General features: G+C 41.1%; 1 protein-coding gene across 1 annotated transcript in view; it reads right to left on the bottom strand.

Annotated features, from left to right (window-relative positions):
* The window catches only part of SPATA6 (spermatogenesis associated 6), a 42,261-nt gene extending 36,176 nt beyond the window's left edge, over positions 1-6,085 (bottom strand). Inside the window, exons 1-2 of the mRNA XM_041421815.1 lie at positions 5,929-6,085; positions 1,250-1,387 (exon numbers count right to left, since the gene is read on the bottom strand). Coding sequence (XP_041277749.1) covers positions 1,250-1,387; positions 5,929-5,976 — 186 coding nt within the window. The 5' untranslated portion in view covers positions 5,977-6,085. The remainder of the gene's footprint in view (positions 1-1,249; positions 1,388-5,928) is intronic.
* Positions 6,086-16,513: the final 10,428 nt, after the last annotated feature.

Genomic DNA, 16,513 nt, shown 5'->3' with positions numbered 1-16,513 from the left:
AAACAGATGGACCTCTTGGGAAAGTGAAGGGAAAAACCCAAAAATCAATACTCTTCCTTGCCAAAATGGTTGTCAAGTGTTATCCCCACTAAAATAATCATTTGGAACATGATCAAATTCATTGAAAGCCAGCAATTCTTGTTATATACTTTCCATCCATACAGAGTTCCTTCTCTGTATGTAAATAACAAAAAATAATTTATTGTGAAGTGTTGAAGATGTAAAGGTAAGCACTGTTGAAGACAATTTCAAGAGAGAAACATAATTTGCTGCATGTACTACAATTCTGATAGGTCAATGTTCTCTAATTTATTAGTAATACTTTAAGCTTCATTTTCACAGAGGTGACTTTTCAGTCTCCTGTTCAGGTTTTTTTTAAATCTGAATGCTGTGTGAATAGATAGCAAGGAATAGGGGAGGTTGTTGCACTGGATGGAGGTCCCCTACATTACAATGAAAACAGCATTCAGTACATTTCCCTTAAGTATGTTTGCCTTTAAAGAATGACAATCTTTTTTACTCTTCACAGGTAGTGAAATTATCACTGTTTGTTTCTCATCCCCTTCGCCAGAGCACCACTCTGAGCAAGTTTACTCAGCCTGGTTTTCAAAGTGCTGGGGAATGCTTAAAGGAAAAGAACTAGAAAGGGCAAAGTATTATTATTCATAGGTAGTGAAGAAGCCAGATCATATCTGTAAGATACTGCGTTTCATTATCCCTGTGGTACTAATAATGAAGCTAGTAGGGACTCAGAATATGTGATAAACAACTATAAATTACAGGGTCAGAGTACCAGTCTGGGAATTCTGGTGACAAACCATGACAAAAGTATCTCAAAGGGAGTAAGATGTCACCAAAAAGGCTTCAGCTGCTATTTTATCTTTCTACTAAATTAAGTTGCCTCTCCTATATTGTACAGTCTCTGTTCTTCACCTCGCCATAATTTTTAGAACAAAAACATTCAGCCCCTTTCAAGCCAGGAAAACAGACACTGAGGAAGGACAGTTCACAAAAGAATCAACAAACACCTAAAAAGTCTCATCATACATTAGAATCATCAGTACACACAATTCTTGAGTCCCCATGTGGATAATACAGGCACACGCCTCCTCTGTGCTAAAGAGAAGCAGGAGATAAAATAGTGCTCCATTCTCAGTGTGATTATTTGTGCTCATGGGTTTTGCAGACAATTTTTGTAGAATTTGTGATGGGGTTTATTTGGGTTGTATCAGCCCTTGACATATCTTACCTTTTCAAATACTAGTTTTTCTTTAAATAAGAGCGGGAACACTGCAGGGACACATTCAGTTTTGTGGTACTGCCCAAGTACAAAGACACTGAGGTAAAGTTCTTGTTTGTCTTTCAGCTGCACTCCAGGACAAGTTATCTGCAGGAGTAACACACTCATTAAACAAACTGAACTTTAGCTAGACAAGCAATGGCTGTTTTCAAGATAAAAATGAAACAGTCAAGACTGAAATGGTTGATTTGTGAAAGTCAGGATGCAACAGACTAGAGCAAAAAAATTCTTCTCTAAAGCAATACTATTTGTACAGACTGGTCAGGAAAAAAAGTCACCATTTTAAAACAATCAGGACCAAATTCTTCTTGCTTAAATAAACACACTCCATTATCTTCAACCAAAACTGAAACCCAAGGCCAGGTTAATACAGTCAAAAGTATGCTCTGCCTGTGTAAGGCACAATCATCTCCTACATGAAGACTCATGAAGAATGAAGTCTGAATGATGACAAAACCCCACCCAAACTTCAGCCTAACTACAGAATAAAACTGGTAAACGTACAGGCTTAGATATCCATACTCTGTCCAGCCACCAGAAAGGGCAAGTTTATTTGCAAATTTTCTGTAAATGAGAAAAATCGACTGTTGTTCCAGTACTACCAGACACATTTCTTCCTTTCTCTGGGAAGTCTGGCCATCTTTAAACTCAAAGCAGGAAAGGCTTCTTACTAGGCTGCCACATATCTCTCAATTTTCTCTGCACAATTCTGAATTTCTTTAATTAAGAAGTCAGTCTGTTTTTATAGCTCTGATAAAAAGAATGTGCACAACTCTTTCCAAAACTATTTGCTATTTTCTTCAAGCCACGTGGATTTATTTTATTTCCCTGACAGAGAATTGACACCTTTCACTTAAGTTCTCATGCTCATTTTCTATGTCAGTATTAGAAACACGAAATTGTCTCTTCCAGCATAAGGTTTCTGGAGAAAGCGTTCAGACTTTCAATTGTCAGGTAGAAAGACAAAGGAGGAGAGTGATGGAAATTAAAATAAGTGGTTTGGTTACAGTCTCCTACTCCCAAGTGAACATTTTACTTGAGAAATCCTAACTGGATTTAAAAGAAAACTATATAAACAGCAGGAAAAAAGGTGGAAGAACTAGAAGAAAACAATGTGTGATAGATCGCTACAGATAAAGCATAAGGTAAAAAAAGGGTTTCCTCTCCATATAAATGAAGGCTTCAAATCTACAAGAAAAGTGCCAGAATAATGGATAATCCAATTGAAACAGTCTGTCAAGCATTAAACAGCTTGTATGACACTCATGCAGTTGCAAGTGTGAACAGCAGAGAGACAGATTTCATTCATACAAGGAAAGATCCCCAAACTACGTACTACATGTCGTATCAGCTTTACTTCTCACTTTTGTCTTCAGTATTTTTGTAGAATTTACATCCATTTTAAGCTGGAGTTTTGTGGAGAAGGGAGCCAGTGTTTGCCTATTTATTGAGATGAAAAGTAAGAGATCTGAAGATGTAGGAATGGGCAAACCTGCCAACAACAGGTGACGTTTTTTCTGGCTATCCTGTAAAAAGGAAACAAATTCTTATAAATGAGCATGTGGGCCAAGGTAGCACATGTGGAAACTTGTGATTCTACTACCCTGGAGATAAACTGCACAATTCATCACCTGGGCTGGAACACCAAATCTATGTGGCCATGTAACTTTAAAGCAGTTCCAAAAATGAATGACACGTGCTTATCTGCAGCTCATGACACCTACTCTGCAACATGCAGAGCTCCATAACACTTGGGAGACAAACTGAAGCTCTTATCTGACTGCAGACTGCTCCAGCAGGACGAGGGATTATTTTAAAGATGGTAAGAGTGTTATCTATGGATCAGCTAAGGAAGAGGGAGATCAGTGCTGCAATTAACTGACCTCACAAGCAACCCCAAGGACCACAAGAAATTTCTAGGACAGGATTGTGCCTGACATCTCTGCTGAAAGTTCCTGGGAGGATGGAAAATGTGTACCAGTCCACAGACGCTCCACTGCTGGACATCACATATGGCCATAAAGAAATAACTGAATTAAGCTCACAGAAAAGGACAGAGTTCTACTGATCTTAACCCTCTAGAGCACTTACTACACACGGTCCATGGCAGGATAAACCAAACAAAAAAACTACTTAGTCTTCAAGTAAGGCCTTCCATTTGAGAAGAGAAATGAAGGAAACTACCAGCAAGACAAACCAAAGAGCTGGTGGACTCAGATGGGAAAAGATCTTGGAATTTCATTAAGTCAAAGGAAGCAAAACCCATCTGTATCCTAAAGCAAGGGAAAAACAAAGAGGGCAGAACTTTTGACACAGCTGGACAGACTTCAGAGAGGGTGGAGAAATATGCAGAGCACTGTAAAAATGGCAGGAAAATAGATCAGAAATTTGGACAAGACTTTGGTCACAAATAAAGCAAACAGAGAGAGAATTAATGGACACAGCATAAATCAGCCAAGATGTGAAAGCTAACTAATCTATGTCCCAAACACAACTGAATATTTTGCCTTGGATTTAATAAAATTTAACACAGGAGAAAAAAAAACAACCAAACAACTCAAAGAATTAAATGATGGAAACAAATGTAATTCAATATGCACTAGGCCTGGACCAAGGAGCCACAGGGAGCCTGAACCATCTTCAGTAAATGTTGTGAAAAAATGTAATTTTTCTTAAATGTAATGAAAACAAGGAAGGTAGAATCTGCTCATAAATAACAAACACAAGGACCATGTGAGACAAAGAGAGATATGAAAACTGACAATCCCATTGATCTAAATATTTAAATATTCGAAAATAAATTTATGGATGAAAAGAACACTAGGAAAAAACCCAGTAGGACACATTCCATAAAAACAAATCAACCACGCAAAATTCTAAAATTTCTTGAAAATCCATTTTCTGGATAAAGGATATAATGAGAAATTATTATTTATGATGGAAAAGGTAATAAGTTAGTAGAGGAGTTAAGCAAAAGATGGTACAGAACTGGCCAAAGGACAGCATCAATAATGTGCAAAAACAAGGAGGCATCAAGCTGAGCTTACCATTAAAAACATTCCTCTCTGCATACTGGGATTCATGTCCTTTAACATTTTTGATGACCCTGACTCAAGATACATAGGATGAAAGTTAGACTTTTTTTCCCTACATCACCTAAGACAAAAGCAATACCCCATTTAGAAAGGGGTCCAATTCTGACTCTGACCAATGCAAATTCGAAGTGGAAGAGCAGCTCCCATCCCTAAGATGGTTAGAAGGCTGGGGAGTCCATCACACAAAATACTACCAAAAATACCAGCTTGCTTTAGCTGATAAAGATCAACTGGGAAATGAAAGAACTGCTGCCTAAAAAATACATCAAGCGAGCAAACGCCAAGGAAAAAAAAAACTCCTTAAATGGAAGGCCAGTGTTTACATTTGTGTCTCTTTCCATTTTTACTTGTAGCCTTGAGAGCAGGGGTAAATAACAAATACCCCACACCTGAAAGCCTGACCCTGGGGAAATGTGTTCCCTTGTACTCACTCCTGGCACAGGAATATCTCACAGCCAGTGGGAACAGAAAATGAAAGGACATTGCTCTGCTCCAGGAACCAAGCAGGCCTTGGCACTGTGGAGACAAACACCAGCTGTTGAGACAGCACAGCAACACCGCCAGGGTGACACCCTGGCCATCCATGTGTGGAAATCCACAGCTCTGCCTCGGAGCAGCCACTCACGTTTGGGAACAAGGGTAGCTAAGCAACCAGGAATACCTGGGCAATTTCCCAGTATAGACTTCCCGGATCTGCACTCGAGTTTTGTGGATAGCATCTCGTGTTTTCCTCTCAGCAGCAGGTATTGTTTTATATATGGCAGTGCTTGTTCTGGATTACAGGACCAGGGCATACGAAGCCAACTCCAGGGTAACATGGCACTGCCTAACTTCTGTGAAGTTTTCAGGAGCATGATACAGCTCCTTGCTGTGTTCCCAGCTTGGATATGAGCAGAAAACTTTGCAAAGTGCAAAGAGTACAATCCTAACATAATTAATGTCAAATCTTTCCACTTTCACACCTTCTGACCTCACTCCCTGCCATGTAACAAACACCCAGATACTCAGACCTGCCCAGAACCATGAACAAGCGTTCCCAGAATCATGAACAAGCCGCTCTTTCCTGGGACTTGTTTTGGTTTTGGTTTTCTTCTTTGTTTTTTCCCCCACACCCTACAGCTTCCCAAGAATCGGTGTGTTTCAAGAAACACCTTTTCCACAAGAAAATGAGAAAAATGAGAACTCTAAAGCGGCACAGCTGTTGCTAAAACAAGCGGAAGGGCGGTGGCACGGGGACAAACATCCTCCACGACTTTGCCACAGGAAAACGGGAGCTGCGGAGGGGCTGCCAACACCTCCGCGGGGGCTGCGGAGGATGCCCGCACACCGGGGCTGGAATGCCAGACGGAGCGCGGCCCCCGCTCGGCAGAAGGCCCGGAGCAGTCCCCCAGAAGCTCGGCCGGGCCGGGAGCGCGGGGCGGCGGCCGGCCGAGGAAAGCGGGGCGGGAAGCGATGCCGGAAGAGCGAAGCGCGGCTTCTCCTGCCGGCCGCGGCCCGGCTGAGGCGGGCGGGGAGGGCGGCCCGGGCACTCACCGAGCGGAGCTCCAGCTGCAGGACGCAGCACAGCGCTTTCCGCGGCATGGGCGGGCGGGCAGCGGGGCCCGCCAGGTCCGGGCCGCTTGGGCTCGGCCGACGCCGTTGTCACGGTAACCGGGGCGCGTCCGGCCGCGGCGGCCGCTCCGCCCTCCTCAGGGGCGGCTTCCCTTCCTTCCCCTCCCTGGCTCCGTGCCCGCCCCGCGTCGCCGCTGTCGCTCTGCAGTGATGAGAGGCAGTGCTGATCCTGCCCACAGGCGTCCCCTGAGCGCCTATGTCTCCTTCCCTTCAGCCCCTCACTGCGCTCCAGGGCCTCCTGCCCTCACAGAATCAAGTTAGGTTGGAAAAGATCTCTGAGGTCGCCGTGTCCAACCTATGGCCGAACACCACTCTCAGCTAGACAGTGGCACATATCTCGTCTTCCTTTAAACGCCTCCAGGGACTGTGGCTCCACTACTGCCGTGGGCTGCCCATTCCAGTGTTTAATCATCGTTTTCATGAAAGAAATTCTTCCCAATTTCCAACCTAAACGCCCACTGGTGCACTTTAAGAGTATGCCCTGTTGTCCTCTTGCTAATCCTGTCCCTCATCCCTGCTCATCCCACAATCTTCTCTGGTTCTCCCACCTTCACACTTCCTGACCTCAGGCTGGCTCGTCCGGGCACTCCCCACAGGGCTTTGTGGAACTGCAGGGGGGCTGCTGGAGAGTACCAAAAGTACCGTACATAGTAGATGAAATAGCACCATAAATAGTAAATAAAATACCATAAATAGTAGATAAAATACAATTTCCAGCCTCTGCCTCCTGAAAGGCAGACAGTGCCGGTGATGGGCGATGGAGCACTGGTGTGAAAGCGCAAGTGTCCAGTGTGAGCAGGGAACCAGGCAGGCCACAGGCAAGGACAGGGCTGCTTTGGGGCATCCAGGAGGAACGTGAAGCTCAGGATGTGTCCGATTCCTTCAGCTTCTTGATATATCGAAGTCCTCCAGCTTCTTGATCTATCAAAGTCCTCCAGCTTCTTGGTCCTCCTGCAGAAAGGTGCAGAGAGAGCCTTCTCTTCAGCAGAGCAGTTTTAAGCAAGGTTTATACATCTCCAGGCTTAAGTAGCTAAAAACCACTGTATTTCCATGCCTTTTTCCCCCCCCCCCCCTTTTACTCTTTTGATGCAATTCACCTGCATCGTGTTGTAGGCATCTGGGCCCTTTTCACTTGAGTAACCCATTTTAATGTGCTCTGTGGTGAGACACAGTGCACAGGGTATGTTCCATCTTTGAAAACTTTGTCTGCACACTCATATCTTTATTCCTACCCTCCCATAAACTCAGATTTATTTCCTTATCTTTACCATTTTGGTCATATCAAGGATATTCCTTAATGTCTCTACTGCTTAGTTGTTTTCAGAGTATTTGCAACCCCATCCAACACCAAAATAGTCTGATTTCTGTCTTAGCAAGTGTAAGTTATTTCAGCCTCAGACCTTGAGGGGATTTTGGGCTTTAAATATTCTTTCCAAGTTCCCAAGTAAAGCTGTAGAGAGGACAGAAAATTTTAATTGCTTCCAGAAGAAAGCAGTGGCTCAAATGATTCCCTTGGCTTTTTTTTTAATTTTAATTTTGCAATTTCAAAGAAAAATCATGTTAAGTAATCTGGAAAGAAACAGCATTCTGAAAATGCTTTGATTTCTTTGGGGTTTTTTTTTGGTTTTTTTTTGTCTTTGTTTTTTGGTTTTGTTTATTTTTTTTTCTAAAGAAAACAGCAAAGAACATGATAGACCAGTGCAGACTAAAGTGAAATCTATAGATGGATTAAATATTGCTACTAATACTTGTACTAATCTTTTAAAATAAACAAAGGATTGGAAAGGCAGGCCTTGTTTTCATTAATGTGACTTCTGTAAAGCTTTGTTTGTTTTTGTTTAGGTGGTTTTGGATCTTTTTTAGGGTGTGGTTTGGGTTGTTTTGGTTTAGGTTTTTTTTTTTGCTTTAGCAAAGGATTCTGTGTTTAGGGCCTGGAAAATTCTCTGTAGACTTCTAGTACATATATTAAGGAGGGACTTATTGTTGGATGAAATAATTTTCTAAGCATTATCAGTCTCAAGGTTATGAATAGCATTCCAGAGTTAATGAGAAGAAAATTCTCCAGATCCATAGCTTCAGATGGTAGCAGTATTAAAATGGTTTATTGCTTATTTTCAGCTACCTTTCATATGTATGCTATTTAGAGGGTTAAATAATGTGTTAAAGATTGTGAAGTATGAGATATTATGGTAAGTGTGGCCATATAAGAACAGAAGATAGATAAATGCTGAAATCAAAAATGGTATCATGTTTGTGATGAGAATTTAATATCCATGTGCAGTGCCCTGGAACAGAAGCACTTTATAGCCCTTGCAAAAGGAGCACAAGGCAGGACAGAAAGCTTCTCCAAAGAGATAAGGCAGTGATGAATTTCAGTGCTTTTCCCTGGCAAACCTTCTGGTCTGCAGAATTTCTGCCCCTTCTCCCTGCTGGGCCTTGGGAAGGAAGGCTGCTGCTGCTGCAGTGCTTTCCTCTCCAGCCCTTTCTGCAGCAGTGAGACCCAGCTGGACCTTCTAATTTTTGTTAAATGTGTGATTTACATTTGCATTTGCACTGCAGGAACGGTAATGCAGGAATCTGGATGACAATGAGAGAAAACCCGGACTTTTACTAAAAATCCATTTCTAATAAGAAAAAACTGTTAACCAAAATGACAAAAAAAAGTGCTTGCTCCTGTAATAGAGCTGAGATTTTAACTGCTGTAAAATTTCCCTGCTGTGAAAGCACATGAATTCCTTTGCTTTTACAGCAATAAATCTTCTTGTAATACTACTTATACTTAGTTCCATGTATTAAAAGACTCTGAATGACTTCTCTGCATTGTGTTATTTTTTCTTTTACAATCTACTCCAGTTATGGGCTTCAGCTTTTCTTGTCCTCTGGACCCTCTAACATGGCTGCTATGGAAGAGCTGTGATGTCATCAAAATACTCAATTTTGCTCTTATTTCTACCACTGCAAACTAGAAGTAACTCTCAAAAGATTAAAGTCACACTGGTTTAAGATAATTACCACTAGATTTATTTATTTATTTATTTATTTATTGTTGCAGTTCTTGTGGTGGTCAGGCATCAGGAGATTCATGTAATTGAAATTGCATTGAAATGCACTACAAAAGAGGTAAAGCGGGGGAAAAGAGGAAGAGTCAGGTTTGCAAACAGTGGGTATTGTACAGTTCAGTATTTAAAAAATACTAGGGATTAGACAGAATTAGATCAGATCAGGCTGGAGATCAGTGAGCAAGCCTAACATCACTGAGTTTGTCAGAGGCTCACTTTCAGCTAAGAAGCCAGGAATGGTTTTCTCCATTTCTTAGGAAGCAGAATGCTGGGTGCAAAGTGGTATTTCACAGTCATCCTGGCAATCAGAGTGAAGGGAATAAAGGAGCTTTCCACATTTTGCCACCCTCTGCTGCAGTTCTTAGGGATGTTGTCAGAGGTCCATTTCTGCCTACTTTGAGCCCCTGATGTTGCCCAGGCAGCCAGAGGAGACATCTCTGTTCCTGCACATCGAGCCTGTTGTTTAAATATCATCACTGAGCACAACTGACTTACCATGAATAACTGAGGAGAATCCAGGAAGGTATCTGCTCAAGTAACAGCAATAAATTACAGGATATGGTAAGGTTTCCACATTAGAAAGGCAAACAAACAAAACATTAAGACTGTGTTACTTTAGAGAGGAGAAAAATAAGATGTAGTACAAAGGAGGCACATAAGGGATTGAATAATAGGTAGAAATAAGTTCTGTTTGTCCATGCCTATTTATCCTTTTAAAGGACAGGTGCAGTGAAATTAAAAGACAACAAAATCAAAACTGATAGATGAAAGTACTTTAGATAGTGGAACTTGTTATCTCAAGATATATTCAACAGTGTTCCAAACAGAATTAGGGTGCTCTGGGGACCCCACTAGACAATACCCCCTTGCATTAATTTTGATCTTCTGACTCACTGTGAAGTTAAATGTGCAATCCACAAAAGTTGGTCCCTGTGCAAAGAATTGTAGTAGAGGAAAACAGGCAGCAGAAGTTAAGACTAAATAATCCCAGAACACTATAGAGCAGAGCTGGAAGAATTTTGTGAGAGATTCTAATAGGATCTAAGGGGACCGAAGTGAATTGGATTACTGCAGACAGTAATGTAACAGGGAAAGGTAGAGTGCTAGATTATTGATGAGGACAGAGGATGGAGATTACCTGAGGGTGTCAGCACACTCCTCACAAAATACATTTTCATCTAATCTTTCTACTTTAAAGCAGGAGAAAAAAGTTGCCTAGAAGTTCCCATTCATTAATATCTATTGCTTTCGAAAAAGGCCACAATGATTTTGTTGATCCTGTCTTATTGAGCGTCTTGCTCTTTCCTAACGTGCAAGGACGCGACTGGGCAGAGCTCTTGGCTTTCTTGATAAATCTACGAGTTGCTAGAGGCAAAAGGCCACCTGCTCATGTTTTTATGTAGGTGAAGCAGTGACCTTTCTTCGCCATGCCCTCCCAGTCTCACCAGTGGCTTTTGCATGGCATTTTTACTGCACATCTGGAGAAACTCGGTGCCTCTTTAACATTTCACCGTGGCTCATTCATGACAGAGCAATTCGTCCATTTTGCTGCTAAGTCAATACTCACTGTGGTGCGTGTGAGCATTAGCTTCACTCATTCTTGATGTGTATCCTGCCTGCAACAACAACAAAAAGTTAATAGGCAAGCTATCTAAAGACACTGAAGTTTTCTTAACATATAAGCTATTTTCCAGGTCTGCTAAATTCCTTTTCGACTGGCTGCAGGTAAAGAAATCAAACCTGATTTGATTACAGCCACTAGAGGAATATTCCAGATCTTGAATTCAGTTGTAGTAATTGGAAACTCGTGTAGTAAAGGAATCATCTAAATTCATCTAAGAGATAACTTCTTTGAATACAGTCTTAGGAATTCACAGATGGCACAAATTCAATCAGCTAAGACAGCATTAGCTTTGTACCCCAGAAAGTTCCTAGTTTCTCCCTTACTCGGTTCAGAAGAGGTAATATTTTTCTTTGTGCTTTACATTTAAAATAAATTGTCTTAGATGGAGACATTGCCCCAGCAAAGTTTTTGCCAGAAACAAAATTCTTCTAACCAAGTTATAAATCCATGAAAATAGGGCTTTATAATGGGACTGCTGATAGACCCTTAACAATAGCATTGTGAATGGCGCTGCTATAATTAATGATACTTCAGAAAGATTTATGGTCCTTAGGAAGAGATAAAACAGAAATATCATTGCTTCTTTGCCTCCCATCATTTTATCCTCTATGAAATTTTATGTGAAATAAGTCAAATGAAAAATGTAAGCTCTTAATCTTTTCCCAGAGTCCTGTCTCTCACTTGATGAACACTTTCACAGAATAAATTAGAGCTTTTTATTCCTTATGTATGTACAGCTTTGTATTTAAAAAGCAAAGAAAAGAACATTGTTGGCTTGGCAAAGCAACTCAAGACAACGGTCATGGAGGAAGCAAACACGACTCACTGTTCTTGTCTGTTCTTCTGCCACCCCAGAGACAATGACTCTTGTCCTGCAGTAGTTCTGAGCAGCTTGGTAGTGTCCAAAAGTGCTCTGTAGGGAAGATTGTAGCTCATGGAAAGTCAGCCACAATGACTCTGGCTGCAACAGCGAGAGCCCAGTGGCCTGAGCAGAAAGCCAAAAGCTGTGGCTTGATTACAGATAGTACTTTTGTGAAAACACAGAATACTATATGGATATTTAATTTAACTGGGAAAGGCGTAGCAAAAATCAGTTACTGGAGGCTGAAGCTAGAAAAAAAATTGAATTAGATCTTTGGCAGTATATTGTAACAGAGAAGGGGAGTAACCACTGGAACAGGCTATCAAAGAGAAAGTGAATTCTCCATTTCCTGACAATACCAAAGGAAAATGAGAAGCTGACAGAAGAAATGCTTTTGTTGAAACAAAACATATTTTAGCCAAAAATAAAAGAAGATTGACAACAGTATTTAATGGCCTGTGATGTACAGGAGGCTGCCCTGACAGTATGTTCTGTGTGTGAACATTGTGACTCTGTACAGCATTTTAACAAATAATGGTAAAGCACTGCTTACTGAGCAGAGATCAGGGGAGAGGGCTCTGAAGGATTTGCCTTGGAGCCTGTGCCCTGCAGCACCTGGCACTGCCCAGGGAGCTGCTGAGGGGTGGCAGGGAATGCCAGCTTCTGAGGCTTCTGAACCTGCAGGGAGAAAAGCTTCACCTGTGGGCAGCCAGGCCAAGGCAGCAGCTGAACAGGGGCTGAGAAGTCACAGATTTGGCACAGGGCACCTGGAACAGCAGTTAAGGCTCAAAATCCATCACATCCAGATAAAGGGTCTGGCTTGTGCCAGCCTCACCCAGCTCAGATGGCATCAGGCACTTGTATTCCAGAAGCCTCTGCGGTGTGTCAGGAGTTTTGTCCCTCTGCCCATTAAAGCAGAAGCATTTGAGCATCTTCCCTGTTATTTTCATTGACAACAGCAAAGTCACTAGAGAACCTGAAGGACTTTCTGGCTGGCTTGCTTGCCTGTTATAAATCATAGCTTTTTATATTAGAGGAAAAAACCTGAAATGCTGTTTTGAAATAATAACTGAAGTTCGTTTCTAATAGGAAGCTCTGAGATCTATGCTCAAATTCCCCATATATTATAACATTGCTCCTTTAAAATGTCTCCAATCCATCAGGAATAGAGAGAGATATTACATACATATATATATATATATATATATAGATTGATAGATAGATAGATATACACACTTTTAAAAAAATTAGGGTTTTTTTATGACAAGAACTTTTGGTTTTCAATGGAATTCTCTTTGGAGGGCAGAACATTTTCTTTTTCATTGTAAGAAGATTTGTAAAGGGGCAGGATTGTGGCTATTATTAGAGTTCTTCCTAAAGAAAATCATCAAATCCTTTACAGCACTAGGCAGATCTGGGCTAAAAAGTGTAACAGGATGGTATAGAGAAGTCCAGATAGCGACAGAGAGAAAGTGGAGCAGGAAGAAAGAAAAAAAAATGGAAACCCACAAAGAAGAGCAGATGCCAATTAGAATTCTTGCAGGCTGCAGCAAGGAGTGAGCATAAGAAGCTGTAGCAGAAGAAAGGGTAGAGTGGATTAGTGTTAATCAGAGACATGGGAAAGTAGGGAAGGTTTTAAATGAGCTTTTGGGTTAGCAGCTCAAAAGAGAATTCCAGATCTATCAGGTGTAGGGGCAAAAATAAAATTCAGAATAGCAGAAGATACATCTGAATCCTGAGTAATTAAATTTTGAAGGTAATAAGACATTTTTTTGGAAGTCAAGCCTCTCTCTCTCTCTCCTTCTCTCTAGCACTGTTATCCTGGTAAAAGGGTGCACTTAGTATTATAAGAAAGTGACTCCTACCTGTTTTCTTTTTCAGTGTCTTAATGGTATATACACACAGGACCTTGTTAAAGGAAAGGTAAGTACTAATGAACTAGAACTTCCCAATCTCTGGCAATAAATTTGCCCAAACACAGAGTGCAGATTAATTGCCTCCAGAGTTGGGTGAGTTACACCAGGTAAGAGGCTGGGACAGTATGGGACAGACATAAGTGGTCTGAAGACCTTGGGGTTCAAGATGAGTTCCAAAATCCACTAGAGACATTGCTGACTTCAGTAAACACTAGAGCAGGATGGCTGGAGTGTAAGGGTAGGGGGTCTCCTTACAGCTTTCAGATATGAAACATCCTTTAACATTTCTGTGCTGCCAGTTTAACTCCCTGTAAAATGAGGACACTAACACCTAGTCACTAAAAAGGCAAAAAAAAAAAAAAAAAAAAAAAAGAGGAAAAAGGAGAACCCCCACTGATTATCTGTTCTTGGAGGCTATACAATGCTATAATTAACAATCCCATTTCTAGCTGTTTGTGTTTCTTTTACATATGAATCATCATTAAAGGTTAATGAGAAAACTAACACTATATGAAAAGGTTGTTTTCTCATTATTTAAACATTTTCATTTTAAAAGCTCTATGTATTCCTAGAATATTATTAATTTATTATTTGCTAAACAATATCTTAACTAGTCCGTTTTTATTTCCTCACATGGCATAATTTTAAGCAACTGCAATCAGTGCCCTTAGTTCCACTCATCAGTTCTGAATCTCTGCACTGCTGAGTCTCCAGCAGAACAAACTTCATCCAAACAAAGCACAGACATGTCCATCAAATCATCCACAGCTCCTGACACACACCTGGTGCCAGCTTGGTGCTCTGCTGTTGGCTCTGCACTGGCTGCCAGAGGAACAGAGGATTCTGGATCCAGTGTCATGTTAGCTTAGCACAGAGAGGTGATGCCTAACGTAGCATAAACCCCATCAGCACTACACCAAACCTTCCATGTTATTTTTAAACAAATTTGAACCATCAGGGTGAGCATGTATGAGTTCAGTACTTTACATCAGTAGATCCAACACTGAGAGCCGTAAAGTTGCAGGTTGGTCACACCCAAGCCTGCAGTAAATTTTACACTGTGATAAAACAACATTGAATTCAAATAAAACCTATAAATCATTTGTTAATTTTCAATGCATTGGAATATATTATGGTGTTGAAAGCAACTCTTCTGGCATGGTGGAAGATGAACCCTATATTACAGTCCCAAAGCAAGCCACCCGTGCTCATGGCCATGAGGGGAAAAGATGAGCACCCAGGGAACAGAAACCCAAAAGTTTGCTCAAGTTCTAACTCCACACCAGGGGTGCACGTGCCAGGTTTTCCAGTTGGATGTGACTCTCTCTTAATGACTAAAGTTAAAAAAAAAAAACCCTCTGGAAACAGGACTTCATGACAGAAACACCTACACAGCTGTAAGAGCCACTTCTCAAATGTTCCTCTGCTTATGAGCCACAAGACTAATATGGCAAAATTTGCCGACTTTTGCAGTTTTCCCCTCTTTTGTTGAAACTAATGAGTCACGATTAGAGTAATGCTTTTCTGTGACTCTGAAACCATTTTGCCTAATGAGGTACTAAGTCTTTATAATTAGGCCCAGAAGGGAGCTAGGACATGGCCCCTTAAGAGCAATAATTATTTAGGTTATTTATGGTAATAAAAAATTGAAAATAGGAATTCTTCCTCAGAATGCAACTATTTATTCTTTTACATATTGCCTAATAGGCAATTACCCTATTAAGGCAACGTTTTGTTGCTAAAGACATTAATTGAAATGTAAATTAAATGTAAATCAGCTAATTAAATTGATATGTAATGAACTTGTCATGCAGGCCTTTGAGATCAGATGCATTCTGCTAATAAACAAGTGTTTTACTGGTGCCATTGCTCACTGGAGTTAAGGTTGTTTAACGTGTTGTGTCGATAACATTCTCCCATCCCAAATTGAAAGGTTTGGATTGTGTTGTTAGAGCCCAGAATGAAACTGGCACTGGGACCTTCAGGATTTACTCTATCCTATTACTCCCTGATCAACTTCATTGCAAGGCAAGGTGTTCCTCTAATGGGAAGTGCTGCACATCGCATTGGATTGTGATCGAAGCTCTGTCTGTTCCTTCTGCTCCCCAGAAATGACAAAACACTGTAAAAGCCCTCTCCAAGATCAATTCTGCTGTATTAGATGGCTTCTGGAAGGGTTAATGTTATTTGTTTCTCCACGAGCTGTGGCCAGTTCAGCAGAGGTAATGAACCCTCACAGCAGTGGGAGGATAACTCTACACTTTCCTGAAATAGAAATAAAATGAGAAATGAAGCAATCAGAATTTGTTTGGTGATTATGTTGACAACGTACAAGGTAAACATCAAAGCCAATACAGCAACAAGAGAATGAGCTAGAATAACCTTCTGTGCTGGCCATAACACACACACGTAACCTTCAGCATCAAAGTGTGGGCTTGTGTCAAGCTGTAAATTAAAGGGAAAGAATAGGAAACTATCAGTTCTCCTACGAAACAATCCATTTTTCTGCAGCTGCCATTTGAGCCAGACCTACTAAAATTTCTGGCAAAAATTCAGGCCCTGTATTGAAGGTATCTTGGAGGACAAAAATCCCTCCCCTGCCAGACACATGGACAAAACTCACTGCCTCCAATTAAGCAACAGTAAGGCAAATGTCACACATTTTGCTTTCAAAAAATCTCAGGTCAGCACCTTATAGAACTCACCGCCCACTTCTGTTCACATCATGCAGACATTCCGTGTGCTCAGTCACAAAGCTTAAGCAAATGTAGCAAAAAGGGCTGTGGAAGCGAGTGAATGGGAAAAACAGTTTGGAGTTGTGGAAATCCAGAAAGTTTTCCTGGATCCATCATGCTGTAACTGCACCTGAGCATTAATGCTTAATTATTCTGTCTGGAATAAATCAGATGCTGAGTTTATAACTTCTTCTATCCAGAGAACCTTCAACCCTGCAATCCTTCAGGGCCTGGGGATATTTAATAAACATGTCAACTACCACTCTTCTTTAGCTTGAATGCAGCATCTTGTTTTGTCCTACTGAAGAACA

This window comes from Onychostruthus taczanowskii, unplaced genomic scaffold (genome assembly GCF_017590055.1).
Source record: "Onychostruthus taczanowskii isolate IOZ18803 unplaced genomic scaffold, ASM1759005v1 scaffold7, whole genome shotgun sequence".
NCBI classification, from domain to species: Eukaryota; Metazoa; Chordata; class Aves; order Passeriformes; family Passeridae; genus Onychostruthus; species Onychostruthus taczanowskii.
The sequence above is the reverse complement of the archived record's forward strand: the minus strand, read 5'-3'. Positions and strand labels throughout refer to the sequence as shown.